This window comes from Haplochromis burtoni, unplaced genomic scaffold (genome assembly GCF_018398535.1).
Source record: "Haplochromis burtoni strain Fernald_Lab_line unplaced genomic scaffold, NCSU_Asbu1 Contig_34, whole genome shotgun sequence".
Lineage (NCBI taxonomy): Eukaryota > Metazoa > Chordata > Actinopteri > Cichliformes > Cichlidae > Haplochromis > Haplochromis burtoni.
The window spans coordinates 2,948,596-2,969,925 of record NW_024582395.1 but is presented as its reverse complement, the minus strand read 5'-3'; the positions used below and the strand labels follow the sequence as shown (position 1 = coordinate 2,969,925).

At 39.4% G+C, this 21,330-nt stretch overlaps 1 protein-coding gene across 3 annotated transcripts in view; it reads left to right on the top strand.

The window, feature by feature from the left end:
* msh3 (mutS homolog 3 (E. coli)) overlaps positions 1-21,330 on the top strand; it is a 57,701-nt gene that overhangs the window by 9,363 nt on the left and 27,008 nt on the right. For all 3 annotated transcript variants that reach the window (XM_042219533.1, XM_042219532.1, XM_042219534.1), the window contains exons 9-18: positions 6,736-6,845; positions 7,013-7,127; positions 7,687-7,771; positions 9,966-10,075; positions 13,210-13,342; positions 15,152-15,339; positions 15,743-15,911; positions 16,207-16,271; positions 20,150-20,266; positions 20,509-20,616. In XM_042219533.1, the coding sequence (XP_042075467.1) occupies positions 6,736-6,845; positions 7,013-7,127; positions 7,687-7,771; positions 9,966-10,075; positions 13,210-13,342; positions 15,152-15,339; positions 15,743-15,911; positions 16,207-16,271; positions 20,150-20,266; positions 20,509-20,616 (1,200 nt within the window). The remainder of the gene's footprint in view (positions 1-6,735; positions 6,846-7,012; positions 7,128-7,686; positions 7,772-9,965; positions 10,076-13,209; positions 13,343-15,151; positions 15,340-15,742; positions 15,912-16,206; positions 16,272-20,149; positions 20,267-20,508; positions 20,617-21,330) is intronic.

Here is a 21,330-nt window from a genome sequence, read left to right as displayed (position 1 = left end):
CCCGGGCAGGCAGACGGTTGTTTTATTTGAAACTCCTCAGGCTCAGTCTGGATGAGGAAATCAATGTCGGCTTGGTTCTCAGCACTCTGGATTTCACTGCAGGGATAAACAGGATCCAGCCGAGCCGTCTGTATTTTAAAAGATCATAGACTGTCTGTCCCAATAAATGGTCATTTTATATCACTAGTTTTATTAAAAGAAAAAGACAGCAGTTACACACCTGCCTACACATATTTAAAGTTCTTCCTCCAGTTCAGTCGTTTAAAAGATCAAGTTCCATAATGTGGTTTTTAATGGTTCTTTTTGTGTGTATAACTAACATGAGGCTTTGATGGTTGTAATCAGTTTAAACAAGTGCTTTACAGTTTTCCCTTTTCTCATTGGTAGGCTGGCTTCTTGTGAGATCAACACAATTTGGACTTTTCATCCACCAGAATTTAGTAGAAAAATACTCTTATAGACACATAAAGACCAACTTGAAACAGATGAAGACGCAAGTTAGCTTCAGAAAAGTTAACAGCATCAGGTTCGATTATTCCAGTGATTAGCTCATAAGGAGCATCAGAATGTCTTGAAGGTCTTGAGCTTCTCTTGAAAGCCTTAATTTAATGTCTGCAGGCTCTTGTATGAATCACGAGAACAAAAAAAGGAAAACTGAGTACATTTGTCCTTTTATTAATTGGCAGACCAACAGCACGAGCAGCAACGGTGACGCTGAGCTGAATGTAATCCATAAACCTGTTGCCTCCCATTGCGCTGCCATTCGACTCCTCTTTGCTGACAGTCTGGAGCCAGCATGTTCACACCAGTGGGGAGGAGATCCTCTGGAGGGAGCTTGTGATTGCATTATGCTGTGAAAATGAAACGAGATAGTGGGAGGGAGTGGAGTGGATTAGATTAGCAGAGGATGATTGGATAAATGGGAGAAATTTCTGCTACTTTCTTTTGTCTGACTCCTTGGCTGGGCAGATTTCTCATTACCTACTCTTTTATAATGCTAGAGACAATTTTCCTTCCTTTTTCAACACCCTCAGCTTGAATTTAATTCTAGACAATTTAGTTAATCTGTATTAATTTCTCTCTATTTCTCTTGGCTTCCTTTTTTCAGATGTCCATGTTGAGTGATTATAGTGAGACGGGCCTGTAAAGGCCAATTCAATTATTGTGTTTGAACAGCTCTGCTGTCTGGCAGTGTGTTTATCAGAGACAAGGCTCTTCTCACTTTTCAACTTATGACATAAAAGTAGAGTGCAGCTTTGTCTGTTAAGATAAGACAGATTTATTTCATTTAATGCATTTTTCTTCACTATCAATACTTCTCAGCCCATCACAGCTTTGCTTTTGACAAGTTCTCCAGTGTATTCTTCTTTACAGTTAATTGTCTCAGTTAAATTCATTAGACCAGAATAATTATACATAAATGCATAATTGATATTTTGATTATATCATGTTGCGGTTACAGTAAATACAGTAAAATACTAAGGCAAGGCCCACACTGGTGAGCAATTTTAACTGGGTTTTCTTGGTGACAGTGTGTGTCTCTGGGGTGGGCTGATGAGATGGAACCCCTGGCAACAGGATTTGTGTCTATAGAGCGGCTGATAATGAGTCCCTTTGAGGTTGGTTGTAGCTAGGTGAAGTATTAGCTTGCTTTATTCACGCAGAGCCTGAAGTCATGAGTCATGAGTCCGGATCAGAGCAGTGACGCTGATTGAAGCGGCTAAAATGCTCAATGTCAGATGAGCATAAATGTTCTCACTATTTGAAAGATTTTAAGTTTAAGTGCTTGGCTGCTGGTAAGATCACAGTCATGTTTTAGAAGGGGTCCAAACAAGCAGACGTACACTGTGCATTTTTAAAAGTGTGTATGTCCATTTCAGTGGCTGCTCTCAGAGCTTTGGATTCACTTTGCAGTAATAGATTCTAGAGATGTACCGATCCGATATTACGTATCGGTCCGATACTGACGTAAATCACTGGCTCGGATATCGGAGAGAAATAAGAAATGTAATCCGATCCATTAAATATCAAAAAAGCACCTCACAAAATTTGTAGCCTGGGTACCAAACCGGTATTTCATCTCCGAGGAAGTTATCCCAGAGAGAAGTAAAGCAAGTGTGTAAGTTCATCTCTGAATGTTTGTAAAGCATTCCCGCATTAAGCTTAACAACCGATATATGGAGCGACTGCCTCTTCTCTCTTCCTCCCTCTCCTGCTGCTACTTCAATCATGAAACTGATTAATGATCAGCTGATCGGCTTTTCTGTCGCGAGTCCGTCTCTCTTCTTTGTTTTTGGATCACTTTGCACCAGAAAGAGGAAACCAGCGGCTGAATAACAGCAGAACGTTTAAGCTTGATAAGCTGTTGTTAGAATTGATTTAATATTACTTTCTAGACCAGGATCTTTTTCTACGCAGCTGACGGCTGGTAACTGTGCAGGTGCGGATCTAGCAAAGTTTAGCCAGGGGGGCGATAGGGCATGAACAGGGAAAAGGGGGCACAAAGACATACTTTTCTTTCTTATTCTCATTTAAAATGTGTAGCTTTTAATAAATAATTATCTGAATCGTACACCCAAAGTTTTAATCTTATGTAAAATGTATAGAAGTCCATTACTGCATAGAGTAACTGTTAAGTCTAATATGCCCTAGTAAGCTATAGTACTTTTTCCTTTGGGAAGGTACGATCTGTGCAGTCTGCAATTCTGTTGAAGAAAGATGTTGAATCTATTTAATATTTCTTGAAAAATAATTTATTTCTGTGCATTTTTTTTCACACTGCATCAAATTAAAGTTGATTACGTCGATTAAGCATCATAGGATGGGGGGTGGTTCCCTATTTTTTATTTTTTTTGCTGGGAGTTAAACCCTATTAGTTAGGTTGCTTAATATTTCTGCTAAGTACTCTTTAAAATACCAGAATAGGGAGGATGGTGCAGGTTTAAGTTTATTAGACTGATCAGTATTGCTGAACTATTTTGGGTGCAGTGTATTTTTTACATACAGGTATAACAGAATAGCTTTAGTGTTGTTGTTTATTTAAACTTGAGTATGAACTTATACAAAATGCAGCAAGATATTAAAAAAAGTTTTATTGATTAAAAAACACACTATATTGGATTCATATCGGTATCGGCAGATATCCAAATTTATGATATCGGTATCGGTATCGGACATAAAAAAGTGGTATCGTGCCATCTCTAATAAGATACTAATCTGAAAACTTTAATCTGCATGCTATGCATGTTAACCTCTGATCTCTTGGTTGTAACCTTCTGCTTTTCTGATTTTCATTGATTTTTCACCATCAGGGCAAACTTGGCATTACCACAAGGCATATTTTACCAGTTTTTTGCTGTGGTGTCAGGATGGTTTTGATGACTTTGTTAGGTTTTCCTCCGTAGTGTCAGAGTTGGGATTTCAAACCCTAACTCTTTTTGTCTGCGTGAAGTGTCTTTAGGAAAGATGCTAAACCCCAGGCTGCCCCTTATGCTGCCAGTGGGGTGTGCTTGAGAAGTGTCCATTTACCATCTGCTGCTATTATATGCTGCTTACACAATACTGTGCAAGTTGTAGTCCCAGTATCAAAAGTAGCATTTTTTTTCTCGTACAGTACATAAACAGGGTTTTCTGTGAGCTGATGGTACCTAATTTGTCTACACTAGTGGCTCTACAAACAGCAGTGTAATTTTGACCTGAAATATTTCAGGATTATTGGATATTTTATGATGAAACCTTAATATAATCTTTCACACCCCAGAAGATCAGTCCTAAAGACTCTGATGATCTGTTAACCTTTTAGCCAGGAGCCCATAAACTTGATTTTTGGTGTTTTTGAGTTAAATTCCTCAACAACTGTGCATTGTTAATACACCAGTAGACTAAATCTAAACAAAGTTACCAGATCTAAAGAGTGTAGCCAATGTGGAAGTGCTTTACACCTCAATTCTTTCTAATGGCCAGCAGGGAGTGACTTCTCCAGTTGAATAGTTAACAGTTTAGTTTCTTGTGCCCTATGTTGACACTTTCCTGACGTGTTTTAGCTATGATCTCAATCAGTAGCTTACAGTCTTACTGAACACAACATGTTAACTTGTAAATTGCGGTCACCAAATTGATGACAGCAAATAAAAGCTTAGCAAGAAGCTTCACAACAGGGTTTGCTGCTAGCCAGCCGCTAATGTTTCAGTTGTTATGCCCATCTTTTATATACAGTCTCTGTATGACACACAGACATTCATAGTCCCCAGATAATGAATCATAATCACTTCGATGATTTTCTGACCTTTTCTTTTGCACTATAACCACATCAAAATTTTAACTAGTTTAGTAAATGAGTTTTTTACGTTGTTGACCTGGTTTAAAAATAATAGAATGTTGACGTTTTTTCAACTATATATCAACTCAGAACGTTATTATTTACACTTTTGGCATAGGGGTATCAAGCCTATTTTAATTCATGCACCATATCCAAGAGATACATTATGAAAATGGTCATATTTATGGATTCATCCACAAATATATGTTAACAGCCTAACATATTTTAAGATAAAAAGTGCAGTTTCGGTAATATATCATTGTTTTCCATATTCACTCAGACTTTTATTGTTACAAAGAAAAGTTGCTGTTGTAAATGAAAGAAACTGCTCTGTTTGTATGGCTTTTAGCTTTAACACTCTTGTTCAGATGTGGTAACACACATAGTTAATTACTTTACCCATAAGAACTGGCAATAATGCTTATGAAATTACCAGTTTGGACAACCACTCTTTAGCAGATTTATTCTTTACAACTTGGGACACAAAACTTATAAATACAGCCATCTTTATCTGCACACATTTTCATTTGAGCCCATGCAGCAGACTCTACTGGCACCTTCAGGCTGTATATTTGACATCCTTTGTTTAGTTCAAAATGATAAGAGCTGCTGCGCTGGCTGCAGACTCTTTCTATTGTTTAGATGAAATGAAATCCGATCCAATCAAAGCTCTCTGTAATTTAGATATCAGCTGAGTCGAGACGAGTTATGAAGAAGTCAAACCCCCAGTTGTTTGTTTCTTTAGTTTCCTACAACCCATCTTCACCTTGGTGGGTCCTGTTAGGGATTCTGCAGAGATGCAACGCTGCACTCTCATCCGAATCGATACCTGCAGTCGTCGCTTTTCTTGTAAATCTCAAAATATTTTTTGATTAAAAAAAAAAAAAAGATTAAGGCTGTGAGTTGTACATTATGTCGTCTATTGATCATTTTACATAATCCTTACTCCCAGTCCAAACAGTAGCTGAAGTGAAATATGATGAAGTAAGTGTGTGTGTGTATGTGTGGGCATTAGTCCAGAGCCACGTGTTTGCCTTGGTTGCCCTGGCAACAACTGCAGACAAAGTAACAGCGTCCTTGAAAGCAGCAGTGCCAAAAGAGTGAATATAGCAAAACGGAGATCCTCCGACGGATCTCCGTTTTGCATCGAGGAAATGCAGTGAAAATGTGCTCAGGTGTGTGTGACTGAGGTTTGCATTTCTGTGTATAGACTCTAGTTAAACAAAAGGATGGCTGGAACATGCAGTCCAGCTATGTGAATGTTTTTCTCTCAGAGGAAGATGTTCTTGAAGTCTTGAGCCTCCTTCTATTTCTTTATACTTTTCCAAAGAGCCAGACTTTCTTATAATTTATTAAAGTGGTCTTGAGCTATAGTTCTCCAGCCTCTCTGAAGGGCTTTCAAAGTTTTTCTTTGGACTTGGCTGACTTTTCTCTCATTTTCAAATTAGTTCTTGAAGTTGACCATTTTCAGGGAATGTTTTTCTTGATTGTTCAGCCACTTAACACCAACCAATGACTCAAAAGCAAAAATTAAAGTCACCAAACTCGATGGATGAAACAGTTGTGCCTACACATAACAATATACCGAAGAACCTTTTTGACCCTTCAGCTGATCCATCTACTATTGACTGGAATCGTCATCATAAATGGGCTCAATGGCTGTTAAGGAGCCATTCTTAAAGAAGGGTATTAGGGAGAAAAGGCTGAGCTATGCCAAATTATAGAAGGACTGGACTTACAACTACTGCAACAGGTCTTATGAACCCAAATCTTCATCGATATGCACGGAGACGGCAAAGAGAGACATGTAACAATTAGTGTCTGCAGCAAACTGTAAAACACGGTGGAGGTGTGGTTTAGGGATGCATTTCAACCAGTGGTGCTGGGAATCTTGTCAAAATTGTTGACATATATGGACAGAAAAACACACAATTGAACAGTATCAGTCTGGGATTGGCCTCCCCAGAGTTCTACTTCATTAGTAAATAGTGATTATCTCAAAATAGAGCAAAACAAAGGGCAGCTAGCATCCAAAGAAAAGCTTTGAATCTCCTTTGAGAAGCTTGGAGAACGATTCCTGAAGACTGCTTAAAGAAATTATTACATGCAAGCTTGCCTTAGAGAGCTCAGGCTATGTTGAAGAATAAAGGGGGTTCATACCAAATATTGAATTTCAACCTCATAATTGTTTAGACTTTGTGTACTGTGTTTCCATTTATGTTTGTACCTGTATTAATAAATCACTGTCCGTGTTTCTCATTTCTTAAGAGAAATGTTAATAAATAATAGTAGTTCAAAACTGTTGCACACAGTACTGCATATATTCTTTATCTCTGTATCTGTACAGTCACTAATCTCTGATATTAATGCTGTTGTGTTGTTATAAATAAATAAAGTTTGTGATTGTTTTCCTTCAGCGCTCAGGCTGACGACAGAGTCAGAGTGGAGAGGAGGGACAGCGCTGAGTTTGAGTTTGCCTCGGCAATGAACACAGTCACCTCGTTCTACTGTCACATCCAGGCGAAAGGTGTGTATGGTTGTGTCACTGCAACGCTTTTATTTTTCCTGTTACACTATGATCGCCTCAGTTACTCACATCCTGTCATTGAGAGCACAGTAGATGTGTCTGAGGAGTGGGCTCATGACTCATGGCTGTGTGTTGATGTTGCATGTTTTTATGTGTGTGTCCTCCAGGCTCTTGCTCTCTGTCGAGCGTCGCGTCCCTGGAGAGCCCAGTGATCAGCTGTCTGGGGCCGCTCATCCAGTACCTTCAAGAATTCAACTTGGAGCGAGTTCTTAGAAGTGAAAGGTACATGAAAACAAACATTCAGCAACATAGCCTGCGACTGTATTCATCCATTGTTTCCACTGAGCAGACAAAAATATAATTTTCAGGCTTTAAAATTCTGTTATCAATAATTTTTTGTAGTTTTAAAGCAAAAATTCTTAAGCTAACATTCGTTGGTTTCCATTTTGCCAGCTTTGGTTCTTTTCTTCGACTTTCGACCAATCAAGACAAGATATTTGGATATGTCACTGTAGAATCTGGGATCGTGTTGTGGATATTTTTTTGGTTCTGTTCTTTGACATTTCACATAGATACTGAAAGATCAATCGATACATTAATCTATACTGAAAATGATTGTTATTTCCTTCCCTGGTTCTGGCATTTCCTAGGGATTAACAGGTTACGTGTAACAAAAAGAATGACAGAATTGTTTTATTTTAAATCTTATTTTACATTTGATGTGAACACCAGTGTTTATACACCAGGAAAGGGAAAATAATATCTTGTATTACTTTAATCCCTGTAATAGAAACAAAAGGTCATCATGCTATATTTTTATATGAGTTTGTACTTCCTGCAGCTCCTTCCGGCGTCTGACCTGCGAGTCGGAGATTATGACTCTGAGCGCTGGCACTCTCCGAAATCTAGAAATACTCAACAATCAGGTAAATATTCACATCTGAGCTGGAAGTCTTCACCACTGATTAAACATAACAAAGGGTGATGGCTGTCTCTATGATAAATGGTTTGCACTGCACCGTACAGTATAGTCCTCTGGTGTGTAGTAATCGGTAAACGGAAACATCTGCACCAGATTTTCGTCTGGCAGGTTCAGCTATTTGAATCGCATTGGCCTGGCCATCAGCATTACACAGCGTGTAAACGTTTCCCTTTCAAAGCAATGTTGTTGGTAGTATATTTTAAAATGTTTTGATCAAACCTTTACATTGTTAGCTTAGTAATCGCATTGCAATTGGCTATCATTACACCAGGCAAAGTCAAAATTTGAAACTTGTGTGTCTTTTGCTTTGACGCTCCATTTAAATCAGTCTGTAGTTGTTATGTCTGCTGTGCAAGTTTGACTCACAACCAAGCCTCAACACCACTGCCATAGCTATTGAATAACAATACAATGCTCAAAAAGGAGCTGTAGGAACTGCCAGCATAGTCTCAGCACATGAGGCAGGGTGTTGTAAGGCCCCAGGATTAACCCGGGACCTACTGCACCAACATAAAGTCTGACAATGGGGCCAAGAATTTCATACTGAAACTTAATGGCTGTTAGGATACCATTGCTTAACCTGTAGAAGTCTGTGTCCCTCCATGGACATGACCAGCACTGACCTATCACCGGTCATCCTGAGCGATGTTATAACATTTACCACAGCTTCTCAATACCCTGGAGAAGCCGTGTCAAATCTGCTTAGGGTGAGCCTGCTGTCATTTATGGAAAACCTAGGTGCCAATTGGTGCCTGCTGATTCTTGTATTGGCAAGTGCCAATCGGGTTCCACGGTGCTGGGCAGTGAGTCACTCCCCCATTCTCTTGAGATTGTGCTGTGAGACACAGCAGACCTTCTGGCAATGACATGTATTGAAATTTAATTGACTTGATGCTACACACTTAAAATGTTTTTTTTTATACTTTTCTTAAACAATAAGATGTGATGAACATTTCCTGGATTTGGCTCATGAAACAAAAACTATACCTGATTTAAATTCGATCAATCATTGTCCCATTGTCTGACTGGAACTACTGGTCTTTTTAGATTGGTGCTTACAAATCCTGTTTTGTCGCCTTGCTTTTGCCTTATTTTCATTTAAGAGAAATTGAGATGAGGTCTAGATTGTGGTGATTGGTAAAAATAAAAAATCAATTTCCTGTGTGCGGGTGCATGATAGCTCTCCAAAGGAATAGACTTCACTGAATCCTATTGCTCACCAAATGGTACAATATTGACAGTCTAACCAATGAATATGGGGGTTGTAGGAGGAAACTTAGCAAGTTCAGAGGATGCTTTGTCTGTGCTTGAACCCTTTTTGATTGAAAACCTCTAAAAACTGGTCTGTTGTAGAGACCCAGCTATGATCTTTCAAATGAAAGGAAGACCACTTGAAAAAGCACCCCCCCCCCCCCCCCACACACACACACACACACACAAAAAAACAAAAAACAACAAAAAAGAAAAAAATAAACGGATCTTTGCTGTTCACTCAAGTTTGAGATCCAAGGTGTAACTGCAAGTGGAAGTTGATATAAGAACTCAAACCAGCGTTCCTCCCTGTCCAGGATGTGTACATCCTCATCATTGAAAGAGTGTCCACTGGCCTGTAGGTGTAAATAGACTGTGGAGTCCTGGTCTGAAGAGTTAGCTCTTCTGTGTTGCTTTACTTGAATCAACCTTTTTGTTACTCTGAGCTTTAATCACAGCTGCACATGGTCATCTGGCAGGTGTGTTGATACCTCCCAGATTTAACGACGGAAAAATCTTTTTAAGGCTATTGAGATTGTTGTTAGAAAATTAAAGATCTACAGTCAGTTATAGTTACACAAACTGTAAAAAAATGAATGGATAGTTAAGTTAAACTGACATTTCTGCCATTAAAAAAAGTCTCGTTCGGTTTACTTGTGTGTGGGTGACGACTCAAAGGTTCAGCATGACTCTGCTGCTACGGCATTTGCGTCACGTGTCACATATGGAGTTCAAGATCAGCTCAAGCCTCCTACCATGTCTGCTAGTGGCTTACACCATTTGTTCACCTCATATTTCCTTCTCCTTACTATTTTTTTTTTCTTAGAATATGTTGGCAACCATTAACGTACATTTAAGCTTTTTTATGTGTGCTCTTTCCATCACAGACAGATGGTAGTGTGAAAGGAAGTCTGTTGTGGGTGTTGGACCACACTCGCACTCCGTTTGGAAGGAGACTAATGAGGAAGTGGGTGAGCCAGCCCCTTACAGACCTGCAGTGAGTATAGAATACACTCTGACACGCGATGGAGCATGATTGTCAATACCGATTCAGCTTCAGTGTCCGTTCTTATCATTTAGTTTTTCAGTGCTTCAAACTTTATTTCCATGCAGCTTGGTCTGCGTTGTGAGGCTCTCTGGATCACAGAACCACAGTGAAGGACTCTGAGGCAGCACTAATGCCACTTTCATGTCACATGTGATAACTGGCTCATATTAGAACGATGCCTGTGATAATCATTTTCAGGCACTGTGGCTCAGTGGTTAATACTGTTGCCACACACCAAGAGGGGTCACAGGCTTCACATTTCTCCAATTGTTCTGTGTGTTTCCTCCAGTAGCTCCAGTTTATCCTGCCATCAGACACATGCTGGGTTAATTTTTCTGTCTCTGTGTCTCTGGCCAGGACACAGGCTTACAGCTAGAATCGGTCCCTGGGCATTGCACACAGGCTGCTCACTGTTTCACTTATTAAGATGGGTTAAATGCTGGCAGTAAATTTCCTTATTGGATTTAACAAAGAATAATATATAATAGTATGTAATCATCTCAGAAGTTTGGTTTTAATTACCTGACATGAGATAGATGTGAGATTTTCAGGCACATTTGCATCTCCCCCCCAAAAATATATGATTTTCCTCTTGAGGATTACATGACACGTGACGAACGGGTCTTGAATCTTGAATCTCCTGAGCTCTTTCCCCCATTAATGCTACCCTGACATTTAACAACCTCCCATGTACGCTTGATGACGCGTTTTGACACCTCATTGTATATCAATAAAGATTTGGTTTGACAACTATTAGAGTAGTTTCCAGGTTCCAAGAGTCGCTGCACAGGCGGAGACCACCCTCAAACTTCTAATGCACATCCACTTATTTTGTTTTATAAACAAGCCTGAAATATTTGAAAGTATCCATCCATCCATCTATTCGCTTCTGTTTATCCTTTTCAGTCTGTCGCAGGGCTAACACACAGAGACAACCATTCGCGCTCACATTCACTCCCACTTGCAATTTAGATTGATCAATTAACCTATCCCCGCAAACTGCTTTGGACGGTGGGAGGAGGCCGGAGTACCCGGAGGGAACCCATGCAAACATGGGGAGAACATGCAGAAAGACATGACCCCAGTAAGAAAGACTCTGGCCTGATGGAATTGAACTCAGGAGCTTCTTGCTGTGCGGCAACAGTGCTGCCCTATTTTTAAAATAGTTTTGAAAAAAGTGCCAAGGGTTATTCCCAGTAGGTTTTAAAGCTGGTAATAGAGTTAAAAGAGTTAATAGGTTGCACTTACTAGGAAATGTCCTCCAGACTCATTCGTAAGGAACAGCTGTTGGAGCACCTCAGTGCCAGGACCGGTGTTTGTCAGGAGCATCTGCTCTCACCTTTTGCTGTACTTTTCATTCTGGTGATGTAGTGGAGAACGTCTATGCAAGGAAAATGGAATGGCATTTATGGACATTGTGGGCACAACTGGATGATCTCGACTTGGGTGATGACCTGGCCAGATGTAGGCGATAACTGCACACCTGGCATCAACATCAGCAGGAATAGATCTCACTGTCAACAAAGGCAAAATAAAGATCATCAGGATTAGGATGGAGCACACTAGCCCCATCACAGTAGCAGGACAGCTCCTAGAAAAGGTCAATTCCTTCACCTAGCTGGGGTGCATAGTGAACACACAGGGTGGAATGGATGTGTGAGGCAGGCCTTTGTTAATAATATTAATGTTTGCTTGGCGGCCTGCATCCCAGTCCAGGACTCACGACTGTGATGAAAATTATAACCAGCTCCACATTTTCATTTATTTATTTATTTTTGAATAAAATAGCTGATCTCACATATAAATATGTAAGTGTTGTTTGGGAGGATATATGGCAGAGCAGCTGTTTCTCTTTTTAGAGAGACTGTGGTGTGAAAATACATACAAATATGTTTTGGAGGTGACTTCCTTAAATAAAAGCACTGCTGAGGACACACAGCAGTACCTCTCCAGTTCTCTGCAGTGTTTTTAAGTGTGTGAACATTTTCTCTGTGTGTGGCCCTCCCTCTGCCACTGGGCAGGGATTATTGCTGTGGATAGAGCACTGCTTTCAGATTATACAGATAGGTCCTCTAGAGACTTTCAACATGAATAAAACCCAGATTACTCCCAGGTACATTAATTCCAAGATACAGAGCACAGCAGCGCATTGAACAGACACTTGTGGGCATGTGCACGTACACACTCGCACAATAGTGTGATCTGTGATGTCCGATTTATTACATCACTAAGCTTCTTTTGATCTGCTTTTTCAGTCCATTTTTTTCTGGATGCTTACAGAAAGGCCTTACTGTGGACTAAAAAGCATTTCAGAGGACTTTAATATGAGGCTTTTTCTGCATTTTATAAACAAAACTGTTTCTGTGATTTTCATCATGTCGTTAAATCCATAGCTTTAGTAGTTCACCTGGCCCAAATGCAGAATTTTTCATTTTCCAAATGTTTAAATTTAATAAGCATATCTTAATCTTCTTAGCGTCAACCACATCTACAGAGGTCAAAGGTCTTGTAAGGTCACTGGGGAAATGAAGCTACAAGCAGCTGTACCTTCATGAGTGCTGGTTTGTGCAGTCGAGGGATTTTATTTAGGCCACGTAGATGTCTTCAGCTGAGCGCTCTTCAGTCTTCAGTTATTTAAAGTGACTTTACACGGTAAAGAACTGCGACTGCAGTTCTTGGTGCAGTAGTACAGGTTGCAGTCACAGTGTTAAGTTGGTGATTTGGGTATTGGATTAACGTTTTCTATGAATACTTGTATCTTTTAAACATTTGGTCACCTTTGTTTGCTTTGAATGTTCTTGAAAATTTGACACATTTTTAGACGTTAGGCGCAAGTGTGAATCTACATAGAAACTAATCAGGGACACTTTGGCGCTTATTTGTTTCATGTGTAAATCAACTTTAAGGAAACCCATTTATTTCAATCAGAACTGATTCAGCTTTCCAAATGACACGTTTCTTTTGGTGATGATGAGCCTGATGAGAACATTTACATTTCTTTCAACTCTTTCTTATCCTTGCTATCTTCTTAATTTCTGCAAGTCTTTTCTTTCTTTCTTACCTTTTCTTTCATGAAACTGCAGGTCTATATCCGAGAGGCAGGATGCGGTGCAGGAAATCCTGGAGTCGGACTCGCTGACTCTAAATTCCATTCGATCCCTGCTGTCACGTCTGCCAGACTTGGAGCGAGGCATCTGCAGCATATATCACAAAAAGGTAAAAGAACACAAATAAATAACTTGGATAATGTTTGTTATATTTTATCACAATTTTTGTGGCATTGTTATCGAATCCTGTAGGATACGAGAACAGGCGGGTTTAATAAATGGATGATAGTTTTAAAATTAGCATCGTTAAATAATCATCTTTATATTGAACAAGACAACTCGGATCATAATTTTTGCAATAATCCTCCAGCTCTAACGGCAGGGGGACAACATTTGTGAAATAATTCCTCTCGTTGGTTTGCATAGAAATGAAAGGCAAGAAGATTTTCTTCTTTCTTTCACTGACATTTTCTCTGTTTCTCTCTCTCTCTTTTTATGGCACGCTTGATTAACAGCAGGGAGCAGCCTCCTGTGTGGCGCTTACCTGATTGTTTGACACAGTCTCATTTCCCATCTGACCCATTTTTGAAATGTCAGAAGGCTTCATCTTCTGTGTGTGTGTGCGTGTGTGCGTGTGTTTGCAATAATGAAAAAAGACACTTTGTTTCTGAGCTTGATGTCTTGTTTCATGTTCAGCTTTTGGATTCCTTCATCTGTTGCTGAAAGAAAATGATCAAATGTCATTTAACGCACACATACACTCAAACACCCACGCATACACACACGCAGCAGACACACAGAGGGGCCTTAATTGTCATTTTGCCCATCTGTAGATAAATGGGCCTGTGTGTAATGGCTTGTGTCTCCACGGCTCCACTGACATAATGGGAGAGAGGGCATGCCTGTGGCCTCTAGTAGCTGCCTGTTTGGGTCCATAAAAGAGCAACACGGGGGCAGGAGCATTAAAACTGCAGCATGTGATTAATACCATAAACCACTGTCACTGTGACCTCTCATTAACCCGAGGGTCAAGACTTGGTACTATACAGTAACATTGCTAATGGCAATAGAAGGTCAGTATAATCTACATTATCACTGATTGATTACTCATTAATTCTATTTAGTCTGAAATGATTGGCACTTTTATTTTTAAAGACGCAACACTGATCTTGAAGAAATATAAGAAGTTATTGATTATAGGCTGCTTTGTTTTCTATACTGTGGATTATCAGTGATTCCCAAGACAGCTGCCGTTTACAGATAATAAAATGTATCATTTGCTTCTTAATAGATGCTAAATAGCACCAGCCAAGTCCTGTATCTACATTTCTATTTTTTTTTATTGTGTAATACAGCAAATATAGTATGATGCATATTGAAGGGTAGTGTTTTATTTTCTTGATGCTTTGTTGTGAAGACGTGCAGTCGGTGCTGCTTGTAGTGAGTGGTGTTTTCTCACAGCCTTTGGATGTAATATATGACTATTCTTTAAGCTCGGCTGCTGGCCAGCGCGGATAAGATTTAATGATGTAATCTCCCTGCCTTACAGAGTACCCTGATAATACAACACACTTACAAACATGAATATACAGTACTGTGCAAAAGTCTTGAGTCACGAGTGGTTTCTTTATATTTGCTTCCAAAGAGCCAGGCTGATTTTTTGATAGCGGTCTTGAGTAATAGGTCCCCAGAGTTTCTGAAGGTCTTTTAAAATTTTTACTTTGATCACGGGTTGCTTTTTCACTCATTTTGATTCCAATCCTTAAACCTGACCATTTTATGAAGAATATTTATTAACCCTAACCCCCTAAAGATAGAAAAAAAACCCACCCAACTCAAGTGATAAACCAATATTGCATCTATGCAACAAACACAACTTGGCAAAGGACCAATTTTAAATAGTTTTTTAGCCACTTTGATATATACTTAGTAATGTTTTTGCTTGTTTTTTTTTTGTTTTTTTTGCACATCTTTCCAGTCTTCTACTCAGGAATTTTACCTCATTACTAGCAATCTTTCTCGCCTGGGGCTGGAACTGCAGACTTTGCTACCAGCCATGCGTTCCCAGATCAGCTCAGGGCTACTTCGAAGCCTTCTGTTGGACACTCCAGACCAGCTGATTCCAGCCCAAAGCTTCCTAAAGGTGCTCAATGAAAAGGCAGCCAAGTAAGTATCCAGCAGCACAGGTGTGGAACTGACAGAAGCATAATTTAGATTGCTTTAATGTGTGTTGGGTTATTATATTTTACTTAAATGCAAAAAATATATATCTGTTAAAGAGAAAATGAATTCTCAACGGTGCAATCAGAAAAACAACACAGCATCATAAAACTGGGCTGACAAATGTAAGATATGGCACAGTGGGAGATGCCTGCTGTCACTCCATAAATGTATGACCAATAGTTGGCGTACAGTATGAGAGAGGAAAAGGCCTCCTAGTGTCACATGGATAATTCTTTTCCTCAGTTTTCATCATTGAAAGGTCAAGCTGACCACAGGCTCATCTCTTACAAAATGCACTGCGATATATTACCAGTAACAGTCACATTTGGACTGTGTATTTGTGCAGGTCAGGGAACAAGACGGAGCTATTCTCAGATCTGTCTGGATTCCCAGTGCTGCAGGAAAGAATGGAGCAAATCCAAACTGTCCTCCGTGAGATTCAAGACCACCGCAAAGACATCCGTCTGATACTAAAGGCCCCCGCGCTCGAATATACGACCGTTTCTGGACAGGAGGTGTGTGTGTGTGTGTGTGTGTGTGTGTGTGTGTGTGTGTGTGTGTGTGAGAGTGAGTGTGAGTGTGTGTGTGTGTGTGTGTGTGTGTGTGTGTGTGTGTGTGTGTGTTTTGCTGGAAGTGAAAGAAAGGTGGGAGGATTGATGGCCATTTGGGTGGAAGACTCAGCAACAGTGATGGTCTGATGTCTGTGTTTTTGTGTCTGGTTGCCAGTTTTAATCAAGAGTGACACATTATTTTTCCTGTCTTCTCTGGTCTTATTTATCAGTTCTCCTCCTCTTTCTCCTCTGCCCTCAGTTTCTGATTGAGGTGAAGAACTCAGTTTCATCCATTGTTCCACCTGAATGGGTCAAAATCAGCAGGTCAGCTCACTCACCTCTACATTACAAACAACACTTACATGTACTTCTTTTTTTTTTTTTAGCATTGATTTTAATATTCATTGTGTGATGTCAAAAATGACATCTGACTTATCGAACTTGGATTGCACAACAGAAATATTGTTGGGCAATTTTTCTAAAATAAATGCTGTAAAAAACAATTTTTTTTCCCATAGCACATTTAAAACTAAAGCGCATTAGACAAAAAAGAAAAAGAGTAAACAAATAACTAAACAGTGATCAGAAAAGATTGAGAAGGAGACCTTAATGATGAGGGAGTATTTGAATGCTGCACGTCGAAGACATATGAAGGTGTGAGACCATCTAAGGCTTTAAACACAAACAGTGACACTATTTAATGGATTCTGTGATGCACAGTAGACCAGTGGAAGTCTGCTAACATCTGAGCCAACTGCTGCACAAGTCTAAATGCAGAAGAGATGATTGACTAACTCCAGTACACAGTGTATTACAATAGTCCAGTTTAGATGTAACATAGGCATGTTTCCCTTAGCTCTATTGAGGAGTTAGCATATTTGAGCTTACTTTTTTTTTTTAACTTTAGCACTACTGATTAGAGCCAGACTGATGTATTGATGGGCTCATATTATCTGATGGTATAATGGCCAATAAATGAAAATTTGAAAAGTAAAGAAGAGACGGAAAGCACACTTCAACCATGCTATGAGTGTTGTCGTTGCAAATAACTGCAGCTTCCCTGTTGGCAGTACCACAAACAACAATCAGCTGATTCAAGCAGGGTGTAAACAAAAAATTAAATAATTCAGTTTAACAAATCAGAGCATTCTGTTTATTTTTGTGTCTTGTTTTGGGATTTTTAAATGACCAAATATTAGCATTAATCTTTAAAATCCTGGGTCCTGTTTAAGATCTGTTTCATTTACACTCTGCTACAATTTTTTTCTTGTTTGTTTGTTTTTCGAGCAGCATATGAATAAGAAAAAAACAAACTGTTGCACTGATTTGCAAAAAGCCCAATTTTAACTAAGAGTAGTGAAAAAATGTGAAATGTTTTGTTTTTTGAAAAATGATGCTTAATTTAACACACTTGTGAAACATTCAGCCTCTCTGGGATGCTCTTTGTAACTTACCATTTGCAAATTAACTAAATTAATTTTGAGTTGGTTCACCGGGTGTGTTTCATTTGTGACCCTCCCCCAAGTCTTTAAAAAACATTTTGCCGGTGTCACATTCAAAATGAGCATTTATTACTAAATACAAATCAAGTTTCTGAGTTTAAACATCTGATATGTTGTATTTTCAGTATGTATTGGGTAATTCATTTATGAAGACTGCTTTTCAGCATGAACATGGCATGGGAAGCCCTGAATCCCTGACCTTTGCCCCCAGAGGCTGAAACATTATGTGGTAGCCAAAGATTCCTAGATTGTCATATTATAAACCTTTGTCATATTGTAGGTAAGTGGTTTACAAAGACCTCTGGTCCTTCAATGGGTTGCAAGATAAATGTGAGGATTTTCAAAGGTCCTGCAGCTGAATGGATTCTTTAGGGTCTGAACAGACGGATGGGATTGGCAAAAATGAATTTTTTGCTGGAATAATAAAGGTCCTTGGTGTTCAAGAAAGGTAGAGTGGTGGACAGATCAATATTATCAATAGTAAACCTATGAATCTCAGCCATCTGCAGGATGCCATTAACGGTCAGCAAAGAGCACCTGCAAGGAGCTTAATGGTTATGTTAATGTCATAGTCCTTTACAGAAAGACTCTGAGGGTCCCTTGAAATTCATCAGAGGGGACCGGAAGCTTTTGTAAAGGGGAGAACTGTGCTACTGTGAAATCCCAGACTCTAAAGTCACTGGGGCCGAGATGATAACCAGCGAATAACAGCAAAAATTGGTTAACAGAGTGTGCTGGATGGAGTGGTATCCAATCAAAGAACAGGCGGGGGAATCTAGCCAAGGCACCAATTAGCAGATCAGCACTAGGGCTTCACAATTCAGTGATCAAAAGCTGAGATGTTAACTGAAGTTACCTCATACTTTTGGGTAATTTTTCTGTGGACTTACAAGACAGAAGAATACATTACAAGTTTGTGGCCCTTATATATCTTGTGTTAAAACTAACACAGCATTTCTTAAAAGAACGTTAAACCTGAAGGAGAATATCCAGCCACCAGTTTGTCCCTGATGGGATCCACTTGAGTTATGGACAGAAAGAACAGTGATCTGAAACACCTCTGAATGGCTACATTAAAAAAAAAAAAAAAAAAAAAAAAGGATTTTGGAGTAGCTTGTCAAAGTCTGGATTTTAATCTGACTAAGATGCTTTGGCATTTTAATTTATTTATTTAAAAGGGACAGCGTATATTAATAAACATATCACTGTAAATATTCCAGAATTAACCAGAGGCCTGTTTTTCTCCTGTAGTCCCTGGCAAGTCAAAAACAAACAAAACACCCCATCAGACAAGAACACATAAAATTACAACAATAAAATCCACAGTACAAAGAACAATACAATAAAACAGCGCAGGACAACAAATACATATGAAAGCATAAAACATCAAATATGACATATTAGCATAAAATGAATGATCACAGATCTGATTTCTCTGTAGCCATCATTTGAGATGTGTGTGATGAAAGATTGTAAATTCTCTTATTACAGCTGGCATATTATTCCAAATCTCACTACCTTTAACTGTTAACACCTGATTGCTACATATTATATGTCTAAGAGGCCTTTACTAGAGGCTCTGGTTACTCTTAATATTGATATTAAGAGTTAAGAATTCTGATATTCAATTTTAACATTAACAAACTCACCCAATGAGGGTGGAGCAAGTCCATGTTGGTTCTTATAAATAGGACAAGTAAATGTATTCATTTATTTATTTTTTAAATTTCAAACTTAAGCTATTGTATTTTTGAAGTATGAGACGATAATGGGTGGGGAAAAAGCGTTAAGATGTTTCTGCTGGTTCTAAAGTCGTAATACTTACCATGGACCAATTAGTGCAACAGTATTCTATATGAGAAAAGATCATACAGTAGAAAAACCTTATAGCTGCATTTACTGGCAGTGATGATCTAATTTGCGTGAAATTGTGTAGGCTGACATTAATGTTTTTAGACCTTAAACAGGCCTTTCCTGCTCAAAAACCCTTCAGTGTGGCTGAATTCAAACAATTCTGCATAGCAAAGTGGGCCAAAATTCCTCCCCAGTGATGCGATATATTACAAACACTTGATTGCAGATCTTGCCTTCAGGGGTGTCACAACCAGTTTTGGGGTAATTACATTTTGCTCCTGAGCCAGGTAGGTTTGGATAGCCTTTTTCAATTAATAAATCAAATCATCATTTAAAAACTGCATTTTGTATTTATTTGATGATCTGAAACATGTGTGACAAGTCTGCCAAGAAAACAAAAAAAAAGAGACCAAGAAAGGGGCAAGTACTTTTTCTCAGCACTGTCGAGCCTCACTGTAGGTTTGTGAAGTTTAGGATTTAGCAGGTGGCCTGCTAACGAATAATATGCGGTAGTATCAAGAGATCTTTCATTACAGTGTTATTACAGTACACAATACATATTGCAACACAAAATTACATTTATTTTCCATGTTTTTGCATTAAGTTTAATCTGGTCATAACCCAAGTAGATCTGCAACAAGTTGTCTCTTTGTTTTAAGGGGGCACAGAATTACATACATGGTGTCCAGCAGTTATCAGCACTTGTGTAAAAGTGGTTTTAAATGAATTTCTTTTTAGTATACTACACTCCTCTTATATGCTAAAATCCAGTAGTTTAATTCTTCACTTCAGTCCATTTTTTGCCTTGCCTTCTGTACTTCACGTTTACCCCTGTCTCCTCTGCAGCACCAAGGCAGTCAGCAGGTATCACTCTCCTTTCCTGGTGGACCGCTACAAGAAGCTGCAGCAGCTCCGAGAGCAGCTGATGCTGGATTGCCAGAGGGAGTGGACCAATTTTCTGGAGTATGACAGATACATGCACGCATACACACACACACACACACACACACACACACACACACACACACACACACACACACACAAATGCAACTCAGCTGGAAAAAAAATCTGAAAACATGCCAGTCTGTGGTTCAGAGGTATGCCTCCACAGCTCAGCCTGCCAGAATTAGTCTGTTTTAGTCAAGTACACCGTCAGTGCTGTCTACTCAGAACACTTCAAAATCTCTTTTTCTCTCTCTCTACAGTCAGTTTGGGGAGCACTACCACACCATGAAAAGGGCTATTAGTCACCTAGCAACCATGGACTGTCTCTTTTCATTGGCTGAGGTGGCTAAACAAGGGGACTATTGCAGGTGATGTCCTCTCACGATGACCATAAATATTGATGCATGTGTTTGAGTATGTAAATTGGGTGTGTGCATGTGTTTTTATGTGTGGGATACACTGTATATGTGTGTGGTTCGGGGTCGTGTCGTGTCCTAAAGTCTCAGACAGGTTGTGTGTGGGTGTGTGCACCCCGCTCAGCAGTGTGCTCTGCCAGAACTCCAACATCTCTCCCACTCACTCACTCTTTGCCTCACACACACACACACACACACACACACACACACACACACACACACACACACACACACACCTTTATGCTGTGCTACAAATTTCTGTGTTTTAGGATTGCTTCTTCTCATATACTGCTACCTCCTGCCCTCTTTCCATTGTATTTGCATGTCCTACTTGTCATTAGTTTCTTTGACTGGAAATGTTACGGTTTGTGTGTTAAAGTGGATATTGTTGGCTTTTTTAACCCATTCAACCAAGAAATCCTCTAATCCAACTTGAAAGAGACTCTATTAACCGAGAAAATGAGAAATAACTTAAGAAAGCACGTCAGACACACGGGAAAAACTAGTGCACTCCCACATTTGTCTGCAGCCTCACATCCATCAGTTCAGAATCCAGGGCTCCAGATTAGGTGATGATGACAGGAATCTCTGCCATGTGTGGTTTGTTATTCTCTTTCCATGTGGGACGTAAAGCTCCAACTTGTGACAGCCTCCCATCTTATGCCT